We start from the raw sequence: 13,946 nt of genomic DNA, 5'->3' as shown, positions 1-13,946 counted from the left end.
CTTGTAGCTTGTTTGATTAGTCTGATGGCCTAAATGCGGTGCCTTTTGCCTTAGGGAGCCTGTTCTACTTGGCCAAAGGAATAAGTGTGCCTCACAGGGAGCAATTAACAACACAAGAGCTTTCCTTTAAAATGCATAATGAGGATTGGCTTTTAATGAGGTCCACTCTCCCCATTCGATCACACGCTTGGCAGTAATAATAATAATAATAATGTTTAAGACTTTCACACTGCATTTCTCCTGCTTTCCAGCTATACTTGTAAACAAATTGAGGCATTATATATATATATATATATATATATATATAATCTGCTCATTTTACAGCTACTGCTTTTTGAGAGGAATATTTTGCTGCAAAATCCCCTCCATTTCTGTTGTTAAGGCCATTTCAGGCTTTCTCCTACCCACTGTGGGGAATAACAATCAGGCAGTATGTAGGTCAGGCTTGTTGAGGAGTAGGCAGTGCTCAAACCAGTCTGTCACATCCCTCCATCATACCCTCCGCTCTGCCTTTGGACCTCGAGTCTGAGCATATGTTCTCTCTAGCTGCTTGTCATCTATCTAGGCCTGCTTGAGTATTTAATGAACATGTGATTCATCTCGCATGCACTCCAAATTAAGCTTCATTTACATTTCATAATAACAAAGCGCCACAGAGAACAACGCATGCAAGGCTATGAGAGACAGACACAAGAGGATGAGATTTTAAAATAGCTAAATAAAACTTTAATAGGTCTAGTTGCAAATGTACATAAATTGCACAGCCACATTTTGTCAACACAAATTCCTCTGTACATTATTGTTTTATCACTGTCGTCAAAGGAAGCAGAATCCAGCAAATACTTTATACTTTCAACATACTTACAAAAGTATTTTCTACAAGATAATAGAAAACATACACCATCTTTTACTTTATTTATAGTTTTATATGTTTGATCTTTTGTCCGACCGTCTGAGCTGTTTGAAGAGTAAAATTAGAACTGAGGTGGGAACATGGATGGGAGAAATGAAATGATAGCTGAGAAGTCAAATTAGAAACCAAACATTAGTGTGTCGTCTCCTTTACTTTGTTTTAGATGTACTTGCATGGCAGCTTTATACCAGATAACTTATTATTGTACACTACAGTTTAAAGTGAGACTATGTAACTTCTGATGCCACTCCTACTAAATGTTAAGCTACTCATTTACCGAATTACAGCAAAATGCTAAACCATAGCTCACAATTTAGGAAGTCATAAAGTCGGTGAACTGAAACAACAAGCCTTACAGCAAAATGTATCTAAAGTTGCTAGCATTAGCCACCACAAGCAACTCGTTATAACAGACCTTAGTGTCTTAGTTTCCAACTTTTCAGCCAGTGTAAATGTTAAACAGTAGTTTACCATTTAGCGAAACAGTGATTACATTTAGCTAAAATGATAAGCTATTGCAACAATGGCACAAGTGGAGAAGAGTCATAGAATCAGCAAACTGTGTGCCTTTTCACACACATTAGCCACCCCAATCTATTTGTTACAACAGACCAAGTATGGCTGTAATGTTAGCATCAAATTTACAACCTCTTAGCCAGTGTAAATGCTAAGATATTGTAACAATAGGATAGGTAAAGAAGAGTTAAAGTTTGCTTAAAACTTGCTAACTTTATATACCAAAAGCTAATTGAGCAATAGGGAGTTTCATTGCTTATGAATTTAACTATTCAATCAGTAAGAAGATGGATTATTTTTTTCTGGTAAAAGTGACGTAGTCTCGTTTTAATCTCTGTAGTTGTACAACATTGTTTAAGGACTGAATGCCTGATAAGATATGATGAGGAGGAGAGTCCTGTGTCTCAGAGGTTTCTTCAGTCTTAGGCTATTGCTTTCTACTCAAATGGGGAGTAAAAACCAAATAGCTGTTTAGCTGACCTTATGTTTTGTGGGTTTGTGAATTAGCTATACCAAAAATCCCTTTCTCCAGTATTGAACTTTGCCACATTTTTAAACACCTGAAACAGGCGCTGTGCTTAAAAAAAGAAAAAGAAATAAAGAAAAAAAGCTAATTATACACACCAACCACTGAACGCAAAAGTGCATAGAGCTAGACTGATGAGAAATACAGGATTGTGCTTGTGAATCTCATCGAGACTGGACTCGAAACCAACGCGGCATCCTCCACGACTTCCCAAGAGTCGAACTCCTACTTAAAGTTTTTTGGTGAGTGACATTACACTCAAAACAAAAAACAACAAAAACAATAGCTTTAACAGGGAGAACACTGACAGGTTAATTTAATTGTATAGTTCTACCCGATGAGGACAGATGACTGACTGAGCTAGTTTGTATTTACAATATCCATAATGATACAGCAGAGTTTGAGCACGAGATACATTTACAAAAAGCTCTGTTAACATTAGGTAAAAATAGTGTGAGCATTTTATTTACACTTTCCCAGGCTGTCCAGCCTCCTGATACACTCACTTATGTCTGCAGCAAGCCATTCATCGTCATCGTCATCACCTTCCAACTGGCAACAGAAGAAAACAAAATGGTGGTACTGGTGCTACCATTGGCTCTAGAGCAAGGATGAAGCATGCAGAGCCTCATACTTGATGTATACAGTCTGTTACAGGTAAGAAAAAAATGAATACAAAAATATACAAAATACAGATGCCATGGATGGTATGAAGCCATGAGAGCAATGCCAGGAGAGATTAGAAGGACCAAACCCCATGTTAAGACCAACTGTGAATTACCATCTTCACATTCAGAAGAACAAGGGATGAAGGAGGGTGGAGGGGAGTAAGAAAAATAGACAAAGAGAAGGAAACAGGACAGACATGATGCCACTAGGATTAATAGTCACAGTTTGGATGCAGCATACTTCATTACCACTGACAAACAAAGCAGTTAGAGAGAAAATGTTGTTACTAAGGAGGCCATTATTACAATGGCTCACAGTCCAGTGTATAGTATGAGTGAGTGTGTCTAAACACGTCTCTCAATAGCTCTTGCGCTACTAGAGTGAGAAGACCACACGTGCGACGAGATCGAACCAAAATTGAAACTTGGGTTTAGCAGATCTGCGTCTGTAAGAGCAATGATAAGCACCGCAAGAGGAACCGGTCACTTAACTTGCGCAAGTTGTGCAAACTACCATAAGCTGAACTACTGTCAGAACTAATGTACAGACATGTCTCCCATATGCGGTGCATACTGTATGTAAAGGGTTAAGCGTCGTGGAGATTTGAGGGATGATTGAGGCGACAGTGCTGATCACTGCTCAGTTGTGGTCTCCTTCTCCAGGGCTCTAAAGCAAGCTACACACTACAGTCTTTCATCGTAAGAGAAGAAAAATAAAACTAGATCTCACTCCTAAATAAAGGGCTGCTTTTATATTTGAGATTATCAAATATAGATATAGATATGTGTGTATACTCTATATAAGAAAGAAAATGCATACATCTATATTAAATTTCATTAATATAGTATCACATAGAATTTATTTACTTTAGTGTTCATAATACATTTAAGTGTGTAGAATTTATTTTTGTATCCTTTACAAATCCACAGTATAAGTTGTGCCTTTTTTTTTTTTGCAGAAATAGGGGAGCTGTGGGAAGTCGAGGTGTGTTCCTTACTTAAGGCGTTTCATGTACCAATAGCTTTTCACAAAGTGCACTACATAAGGATGGAGGGGGGGGAGGCGGGGTCCGCGGGACGCTCAGGAACACACCCAGGGAGTGAAAAGGGACATAAAGAAGATTGTTTTAGACTAAAAATATCATTTCTTTTTAGCTCCTATTTGGTTCTTCAGAAACAATGACTTTAAAATAAAGCACTAGAAAGTAATCCTCTCAAGACAACTAAAGTGATAATCCTCAATGCATGTTATTGTTTTTAAGTGGGACCACTCGGTCGTCAAGAGGGAGAAGGATAAAAGAGAGAGAGGAGGAGAGGAGGGTTGCTAGGGGTGACCGTGTCTGGTGGCAGTCACTGTGTGTGGTTATATAGTGGTTCGTCCCAGGCTTAGGCAGGGTGTTGAGTTGTCCCAGCGACCGCATGACTCCACTGGCAAAGTGTTTGACTGACGGACAGTTTCATATGTACAAGCTCTGCCCCGCCTCCTCTGGCCGTCACCCTCGCAATGAAGGCCGTCTGGTGATCTTGTTCTCTTGGTGATTCGTCCGTCATGTTGAAGTCCCGCCTCTTCTGGCTGGCGCTCCAGAGTGACGTTCTCACTCCTACACTGGTGTCCAAATGTGGAGATGTCTTCCAAAAGTACTGTGTCTGCTTTTAAAAAAACACACACACACACACACCTTTGCAGTCTTTCAAACAGGCATGCATCCATGCATGCACGTAAACGTCCTCTCATTGAATAACTGTACACACACACATACACACAGGCACTCAATGCTCACTCTGTGCAGATGCCAGTCTGTCTAGCAATTGCTGCTGTTCCTGAACTCTCCGTTTTCAGTGATCTGCAGTTTGGTGGGGTTGGTGGGGGAGATGCCGTTGCGGGTCTGCATGCTGTAGCGCTCCTTCAGCTGGGTCAGAGCGCTCATCAGACGGGCGTTGGCTGCATCCAGCGATGCTATGCGCTTCTCCTGTACACACACATGCATACAGTTAGATACATCTACTGTAGGTCTATATTTACAGACAAGCTCCTCAATTGGGGGTCGTCTGACAGCCTCATGCAAGAATATTTTCATATTCTTACCCTAAACCTTTTTACTAAGAGGCTTGCTTGTAATAAACCCCCTAAACTGCACAAAGATCTTTTAAATTGCTTATTTCAATCTGAACTCATCTGTTCGTGAGGAGGTGTGCACATGTCAAACATAAAAATTAGCATTCGCAATGTGCCCGGACTGCCATATAAGGCTGCCTGTTCTGCTCCATTGGTGGGCAAGTTTCATTCACAAAAATGTTAGTAAAAAGAACTTCACACCACTGAGCTTCAAATCCTGCTGTCAGAAATCAGCAGACCGAAACAAAACAAATTTAGCAGTGTTGGTTTCTAATTAGGGGACCCTAATTATGAGAAAATATTGCGGAGCAAAGTGTCATACCAGTGCCAGGACAGAAATAAAGAGAGGATGATTTGATGTGGAGTTAGATGCCAAAAAACACCCTGCAAGAGCGAAACCGCCTGTGACTTCGATGGGAGGTGGTCAAAGGGACGTAACAGTCACAGACATGGATGAGAGGATATTAACAGTAGGTGATGTTACAGACTCGGGTCTGTAACATCACCAAATATTGACAACAAAAGAGTCTCTCAGTAAACCTGCAAGCCACGACACATTATAATTCAAGGGGTATAATTAAAAACAGGTGTTTTACAGGACTTATTGACAGGTCTTGGCTACTGACACATTTTTGTTTGTAACCAAGAAAATTCTGAAAATTGGTGAATGCGACAAATTATGTGCTGCCTCCAAATCTCTTTGTACGAATGCTTCTTGTACGAGGCTCGCTGTGCTAATTGTGTAATGTGGGCTGAGCCACAGAAACAAGCTTCCCTCCCTGTCTTTATAATGAGCTTTTTATTTTCATTCTCTCTGCCTGTTTACTGAGGGAGACAACTTATTGCCTTACTTTGGTGTGTCTGTTTGCAGATGCAAAGTCTCATTACTTTAGGCGTGAAGGAGATTAATCACTTATGCATGCATGTATGTGTTTGTCTAAATGTCACGTTGCAGCATAGTTGTTTTTACCCTCATTGTGTTGTAAAGGCAGTTTGCCATGCAAGGATAACGGCTGTTTTTTGAAACCTGGGCCCTACTTTTTTTTTTTGTAACAGATTTTGAGTTTGAAATGACTGGTAGGTTCAACAAGTTTTGGAATTGGTCTAGCAGACTGCTGCAATTTAATACTTTGGGGCAATCTTGCCTGTCAAAGTATGTCCACTAAAAGAGCTTGTTTTTGCCTCTGACAGGCTCAGATTGTTATTCTAAGTGTCAGACAACATTACAGAAAAAATTCCTACAAAGGTAGAACTGGAAGATCCTGTTCGTTGAACGGCTGTAACAGCCACCAGACTCCACTGACAAAAACAGTAATTTATTTAGCTAGTTAAACTCCTGTGACTTTGGTGTTTTAACTCCTTAGTTCAGTTCAGCAAATCCAAAACTTTATGTACCTACCAGTCATTTCGAACCCACAATATGTAAATATAAGACTCTAGGTTTAAAATGATTGGAACAATCCTTTAATCTTTATCGCATTTTGGTGCTTATTTGTACGTGTCTGTGTGTCATATATATAATGAATTCTACCAAGTCTATACACAGATGATTGTAAGAAACACTCCAGCAGCGGTTAATCCGAAATAAACGACAGTTATGCCCACACAATCATTCTCCGCTTAATTTACAATTAGATCACAGTAATCAACATTCTTTGCAGCCGAGCGCTGTAAAGAAACGCTTTTTTGTTTTCCAAGAAGGATTTTAAACACAGTTTTATATGAATAAGACCCACATGGATTACAGAAGAGCTACATGTTGACAGAAAACGACATAAGACATTTGTAAATTTATGTTTTATAAGAGAGAGTGGGAGGGAGCTGAGAAATTCTGCTCAGCCATTCAAGCTTGTCAATGCCAGAGCTGAGACAGCTATGAATTAAACATCTCTTTGTATTTCAGTGACCCTTTGTTTCTTCAAGCAGAGGACAAGAGTGGCAGCACATACAAATTTGAAACGCACAGAAAGAAATTATCTACAAACCCATAAGCAACATAGACACTGGGTGCTGTAGGTCGATGTGTTGTAAAAGAGCAAACTGACCTGTGCATCTATGATCTTCTGTTTAGAGTCTACCACCGCCTGCATGTCTGAGTGATCCTTCTTTAGCTCTTCCTCCACAGACATTAACCTGGAAAAGGACAAATTTGAACACAAGCTTAAGAGGAGAGCAGATGCAAAAAGCTTCATTCCAGCTCAAAAGCTTCTTCTCCTTCCCACCTGCTGATGATGCCCTTCATCTGGAGGTCCTTGTCGTCCTGCTGCCTGCGCAGCCGCTCCTCCGACTCCTCCAGCCTGGCCTGGTACTCCATCAGCACCTTCTGGGCTTGTTCGTCCTGACCCTTCAGACGGGCCTCGTACTCCTCCAGCTTCTGCACCGACGCCCTCAGCTTCTCCTGCAGCACCGCGATCTCCTGCTGGTACTGAACAAAGGCGCACAGAGGTGAGGAGATTCTCATCATCGCGGTTGTCATTATCATCATCGGCCCTATCAGCAGGGTCCCCTTCTTCATTACCATAGCTGACAAGAACAAAGACGAAATCTCTCAATCAGGCCTGCGATTATGTCCCATTGTTCCTGAGACTGAGTATAATTTCTGATAAGGGAGTCGTCCTCTCCCTCTCTGGGAATACACAGATAATTTACGAGCCATTTTCATTATTGCACTTTCATATTAGAGCTGTACAGCTGCCCTCCAAAACTTTCCTCAAAAATCTTTTTGCTTTTTAATCAAATTACCAGTTTTCTTTCCAATCAAACACTCCTGCAAACACGGAGAGGCTTTCATCAATACTAGCAGAGCTTTCAGTGCAACACAAAAAGAGTGTCAAATTCATCTGCAGTCAGACTTCTGGTTTGGCTCTGAGACCAATGACCTGCTGAGAGGTTATACTGGCAGAAAACAGAGGGAAAAGAAAAAGAAAAGGAAAGGACCTTTAGGATGAATAAAGAGAGAGATGGTGAAAAGGGAAGGATGCAACCAGTGAAGTAGGAGTCAAGTCTGTGAAATAAGCCTTGAAAATCTCTCCCTGACTTCTCGCTGGACCCCTTAGAGAGGCTTTTGAAAGAGTTTTCTCCAGGCGAGGGGGAGGAATCAAATCTCTTCTGGATTTAAAAAAAAGCCATATTTTTTATAACAGTGAGGGATAGTGTGGTCAGTCAGCGTGTCACCGAAAGACCAGAGAGAGAGAAACTATGGACTTGGAAACAAGACTAAGAGTCTGCAGCCATGCTAGCAGCGTTGTGTGGCTGTACTTGTACCTGTGTAGCGGTGCTAGGAGTGAAATTCTAACATGAGCATACAAACGATATTAATTTAACTAATTTGTAGCAGGTAGGATGTCGACCATATTCGCTGTTTAGTTAGGAGTGTTAACATTAGCTACTTAGCACATAATACTAAGTGCAGCTGAGGCTGATGGGTATGTCGTCAGTTTTGCGTATGTTTGGTCATATATTGGACAGACTGAATTTTCTGACCTGATGATGGGATTGGACGAAAAGTTTAAAGATTACCATTCATTCTCATGACGTTCATCATCATCATCATCATACTTTGGTGTAATCACTTTGCTTTACTTGTTTAAATCCATGTCTTTTTAGTTCGCCTTGTAACGCTTCATCCTGGCTGATGCATCCTGGTCTTTCTGGCAGACTGTATCAATCAAACCCTGTCAAAAGTCTCCTATGTTATAGCCAACAGAAAAACACTCCCTAAGAGACATCAAAGTATCAATCTTTCAATAGTATTCATATAACAGTTACACTAAAACTAAACAATATGAGCAGTTTATCTGTAAATTATATCTGAACATGATCTGGCTCATTATTCAGCAATAACTACTGGAGAACAGCTGAAAGACAGACAAACTATCAGAGCACCTGAATGATCAGATTCACTATCACACAGTGAGAATGCTGCAGGGATCATTTATCTTTCCTTGTCACCTTCTACTTATTTTTTCATGTCACTCTCCTGGCCACCTCTGGGACATTTTTTCCCATCACCACCCTCTTCCCAAGAGGAACAGTGACCTCCAATAGATTTATCTATCAGCTCCTCTACCCTTTTTCCACTCCTCTCTGTCTTTAATACCCACCTGCTCCTGTCACCACATCCCCTTGAGAGAGTGTATCTTTAACTGCCTTTGTCCTGCCCCTCAGTCGCAAAGTACATCTACTCTGTACTCCCCATGTTTTCCACCACACCAGCAGGAGGCAAATAGCGGCCTGTGGGCTGAATCTGGCCGTCCAACAGAGATATTTGGCCTCTTGACAAAGGTTTTCTCTTTTATAGCTTACATTAAAACTTTTACACAATTTTTAAATAGAATGTCAGTACAAAGCTAATTTAAAACCACATTGAATATGGCCTCATAAGATGTATAGAATGTATTTAAGAAAAGCTCCCCGAAGGTGAAGCCAAAACATCTGGATCGCCCTCTAGTGGCTGGCTGCAGTATAGGTCATAAAGCCAGCCCCCTCCATGTTAGCGGATGGGACAAGTGAGGAAGTGGAGATGTGTTGACAGTCTTTATATACAGTCTGTGATAAATAAACTCCAATACTGCGCCAGTGCAAGCTGCTGAAATGAAAAATACAGACCTGTAAAAAACACCTAACAGGTTTAACCTAACTGCTGACCCCTGCCGTACGATGTCTTCTCTCACCTGCATCCTGTCTCATCACTGTAAATCATAGGATGTCACCTTAAAGCAAATCAAACTACCATAGAAGCTATCAAACCTTTTATCTTCTCCCTCTTCATTTAACTGCAGCATTGAAACCTGAGAACAATCTAAGCCTAACATTATTTAGTGTAATGCAAGCTTTGCTGAAATAGAATCCTGTGCCTTTGCATCATTGGCCTTTGACAAATAACTGTCTGTAACAACTGTCCTATTGACTGTATACATAGGATACAGTGTAGCACCTCTGTGTTTGATGTGTGCATTTGAAATTCAGGTAATTTAACACATCTGAATATTAATATAACACAGAACAGGACAAAGGAGGGTTTGAACAGATGCATCTGCTCTGCACCTGCTACCTCTGATCATGTTCAAGGTAAACTAATTTCACAACCAACATGGAACTTGGTTCTGTCACAGGACACAATTAAGTCAAAATTAAACTCCTTTTGAAATTTGAAAACTCATCTGTAAAACAACGCCAAATACTGGAGTGAAATTCCATGGTTATTATATACAACATTGTTTATCATCACAAATATAATAAGTTCTTTGTCTGCGTAATAATAAAAGCAGAACGGAATTGCATAGTTAGTAATATAATCTTAAAAATACTTCCATAAAACAAGCAGTTCAACTAAAATTTATTACTTTTGGCAGTAAAGTTATGAGCTGAAGAATGAAAAATCAAGAATATTAGAGATGGTGGAGTAAATAGTTTGAAGGTCCACACTTAAATATTAAAGAGGGGCATGTGTTTTTCAACTTGGGTATGACATAATATGATGATTGCATGGATATGACATCTATATATATATATATGTATATATATATATATATATATGACAGCTTTCTGTATGGTTGTATTTATTTTATATTTAGTTATTCTTTATGCATTATCTTGCAATAAAGTATGAAAACAAAACTTGTATCTTTCCTAATAACAGTAACATTCTTCCTCTACTTCATGCAAAATTACACGTCAAGATGGAAAATACATGGCACAACTTTCCTGTATCACATATTCTGTGTAATCAAAAACACTTGCTTTTTATTTTTTTTATTTTCAGTGGACTTTGACTGGAAAATTAAATCTTCTTTTAAAGAATTAAAAAAAGGCTCGCACTGTTATTATTGCATTATTTCATCTAAATCAGCAGAGGATACGATTTATTCGAATTTCTATTTTAAGTCCCGATGTCTACTCCTAACGAGACAAACGCGCGCCCTAATTTGTTACAGATCACTGAATATATACAGTGTATGTAAATGGAGGTGGAAGCTTAAAGTAGGGCCTGCATTGTTAAGACTGTACGGCCCATTAGCTGCAGCCTGTGTCTAAGCTGCTGTGGAAGATGCACTGTTTCCCAATTCTCCTCTTGTTGCTGCTCTGCTATTTTAAGGTGGCTGCTGCCTCTTTGTTAAGACTGAAGTTATTGCCTTCTTTGGTTGCTCTCCTTGACTGCTGGCTTCCATAAAGTGTGAGCTATGTTAGGATGACAGGTTTGTATTCATTATGGATGGGGAAAAAAAAAAGAGGGGGGAAAAAAGTGGCAGCCAATCAAAGCATAGAAGCGAAACTGAGGGTGAATGGTTGTAAAGGTTGTTGAGAAGAGAAGCAGCAACGTAGGCAGAGGAAGCAGCAAAAAAAAAAAAAAAAACTCTCTCTGTTTGTATGTCTCACATAGATGCAAGCGCACACAAGCTCCATCCACATCCACACGTCGGCTTTGGGGTATTAGGTTCATTCCAAAGATGGTAAGACAGAGCAGGGAAAGTTGTGGAGTTTTTCGAGGTCATTTTTTAAATGAAGAAACTTAAAATAGAGTAAGAAAAACTTAAACTTAACTACATCAAGATTACAATATCAAACATGGCTAAAGTCCAAGTCTCCCCGCACAGTAACTTTCTAGAGGTTATTCTTCATTTCTATGCAGCGCTTTTTGACTTGTTTTACATCAGCTTCTGAAGCTTCACTCATCGTGCAATGAAGAAAGTGTGTCTTGAGGCAGGAAGCGGATTGTTAGCCAAGTCATCCAAATATAAAAAGTATTTTAGTTTTAGTCATTTTTCAGGACAGAGCGGCAAACAGTTTGATGCTTTTCATAACATATAGGACACTAAACTGAATCTCTTTGGTGTTTGGGCCGTTGATGGAGTAAAGTAAGACATCTGAATACAGGTTTGGCTGTAGGGAAGTATTTTTCACTATTTTCTGCAGATTAATTGAAAACACAAAAAAAATCCATGTCCTGATATTCACATACTGGCACGTGCTGATATTCTAGCCTGCTATATTTAGCAACACGATTATTTTGACTGTAATGACTACTTTCTGTTTGTATTGCTGTTGCTATGCCTTTCCTGCAGTTGCAAGCCACAACCGAGCTCACTGCTGGCTGTGAAAATGGCAAAATCCCAAAAATACAGCCTGAACATCGCTGAAAAGCCAATTTTGGAAAAATGGGAGATTGAAATATTGTGCGGTCACATGCACAGCCAGAATGACGCACGATATACCCTATTTACCTCAAAATTATGTTAGCAATGTGCATATTATGACTTTTAAGTGGTAATTTGGGTATGTCGAAGGGACCTCAAGCTTAAAAGGAAAGTTTAGGGCAAAATGCAGCTGATAATTAAGTGTAGAAGGGGGTGTTTTAAGGAGGGAGGTGAATGTGGGAACTAATGAGAGGTAGAGAAAGGAAGGACAGTTAAGTGGGAGTATCAGGGCTGAAGGTTGAGGTGGTTTGGGAAAGGGGGGGGTTGGTAAAGATCAGAGGTTTGATGAGGAGGCAGGTTACCTTCTCCACCTGAGTCAGATCCTCTCTGTTTCTCAGTGACTCGGGCTCCATCCCCTCATGGTCTAAATACTGCACATTCATATTCAATAGCCAGGCTGCTGTGCGGTCCAGCGCACTGGGGTTCACTGGGGAGGGGGCCTAGTGAAACCAACACAACACACACACACACACACACACACATATACATACACACATGAGCTGAGTGCAAGTGACAGGGAGGGGAAGGGGGGTCAGGTTGCAATAACTGCACAGAAACAACAGAAATAAGCTTGAAATGCACCAACTCATCTGGATTGAAAGCAGCAGGTGGAATGGAAACACTCCAGTCTTCAAGCTCACGCATACGCAGGAGCACACGCTTCAAAGCCCCGATTTAAGTGTGTAAACCTACCGTGTCACATTAGCAGCAATGCAGGTAAATGTTCTAAGATTAAATGACTGAAACAGAAATCAGCCTGGAGGATACTAGCAGTTAGTGTGTGTGTGTGTGTGTGTGTGTGTGTGTGTGTGTGTGTGTGTGTGTGTGTGTGTGTTTCTATCTGCCAGTTTTTGGACGGACAGATGAGAGGGCGGCTGTGGGCTGTTAAGGTACATGAGAGGAAATGTAGGATTTTAAAGACTTTGGAAAAGGCTGAATTCGAATAAAACGACAAGAACTAAAATGCTCACTTGTTGACCCACATGTAAAAACTTATTATAACTTTACTCTTGTTGGCTCGAGGCCCCTCATTAATGACTGACGTGAATTAATTGACAACCTGATTTTAATCCAGACAGGCTGAATTAAGACATAAACCTACATTCATTCAGTCATTAGTTTTGCAGGTATTTGGCCATGGACCAAAGTGCTGGTCAAATGATGGCAACGGGATCGCCAGGGTTCATCTTGAGTGGGAAAACAAATTCAGTTTGGACCAATTTGTGGAGTGACCAACCGACATTAGCGTCCCTAGAGCCGAGCCTCTAGCATCATTTAAAAGACACTGTAATTACATTAAAAAATTACACATATTGGCTCTAAGGTCCTGGACTTAATGAAAATAAATGAGTGTGCTTAGTTCCCCTGACATATACATTTAACTAGGCTTTGGTGCCATCAGTAGGCCAATCATTCTAAAGGCAGCCATATAGATTACACCATATAGAGGAGAGCAATGCATTATGGAAAATATGCAGATGCCCCCCCCCCCCCCTTCAGCCAGTCCCCAAGGGGAAACAACTAGCTAGTATTTATATAATGCAGAAACCTCCTACTGTGACCTTGTGTTACTTGACTACAGTAAACAGTGACCTCACGTGACCACACACACACAATACATTGTTTGTGTTTGCATCCATGAGGTCTATTTTCTGTCATTCTGTGTGCACTCGTCAGCGTTTATATATCGCTGGTTAATAAGATGCTAATCGTGTCTCCACCACCCTCATTCTCAGCCCATTAAACTTGACCAGTAAAACAGTGGTGAAGTGATGAGCAGCCTGTATGCAAATGACTGTTATTACTCGCACAATGACTGTAGTTCATTAGGGCACAATGTGCAGAGTGTCTGTGTGCAGTTCACCCCCACAGCCTTCTTCAACGTAATATGAGACAAACGGGCGTTATGTAATAGGAACCTTTTCTTTGAGTGTAATTTCAGGTGTTTTAAATAATGCTCTAATGAATATCATCCTCAATTACTGTCAATTAAAGATGTGTGTGTTGCAGC

General features: G+C 40.4%; 1 protein-coding gene across 7 annotated transcripts in view; it reads right to left on the bottom strand.

The window, feature by feature from the left end:
* Positions 1-703: 703 nt before the first annotated feature.
* LOC139218538 (disabled homolog 2-interacting protein-like) overlaps positions 704-13,946 on the bottom strand; it is a 124,008-nt gene continuing 110,765 nt past the window's right edge. For 6 of the 7 annotated variants that reach the window (XM_070850139.1, XM_070850137.1, XM_070850135.1 and 3 more), the window contains 4 exons: positions 12,238-12,375; positions 6,962-7,164; positions 6,785-6,872; positions 704-4,593 (listed from right to left, as the gene is read on the bottom strand). In XM_070850139.1, coding sequence (XP_070706240.1) covers positions 4,426-4,593; positions 6,785-6,872; positions 6,962-7,164; positions 12,238-12,375 — 597 coding nt within the window. In that variant the 3' untranslated portion in view covers positions 704-4,425. The remainder of the gene's footprint in view (positions 4,594-6,784; positions 6,873-6,961; positions 7,165-12,237; positions 12,376-13,946) is intronic. The other variant, XM_070850138.1, reaches the window with a different exon arrangement.

The sequence above is a fragment of the Pempheris klunzingeri genome, chromosome 19 (genome assembly GCF_042242105.1).
Source record: "Pempheris klunzingeri isolate RE-2024b chromosome 19, fPemKlu1.hap1, whole genome shotgun sequence".
Taxonomy (NCBI): domain Eukaryota; kingdom Metazoa; phylum Chordata; class Actinopteri; order Acropomatiformes; family Pempheridae; genus Pempheris; species Pempheris klunzingeri.
The sequence above is the reverse complement of the archived record's forward strand: the minus strand, read 5'-3'. Positions and strand labels throughout refer to the sequence as shown.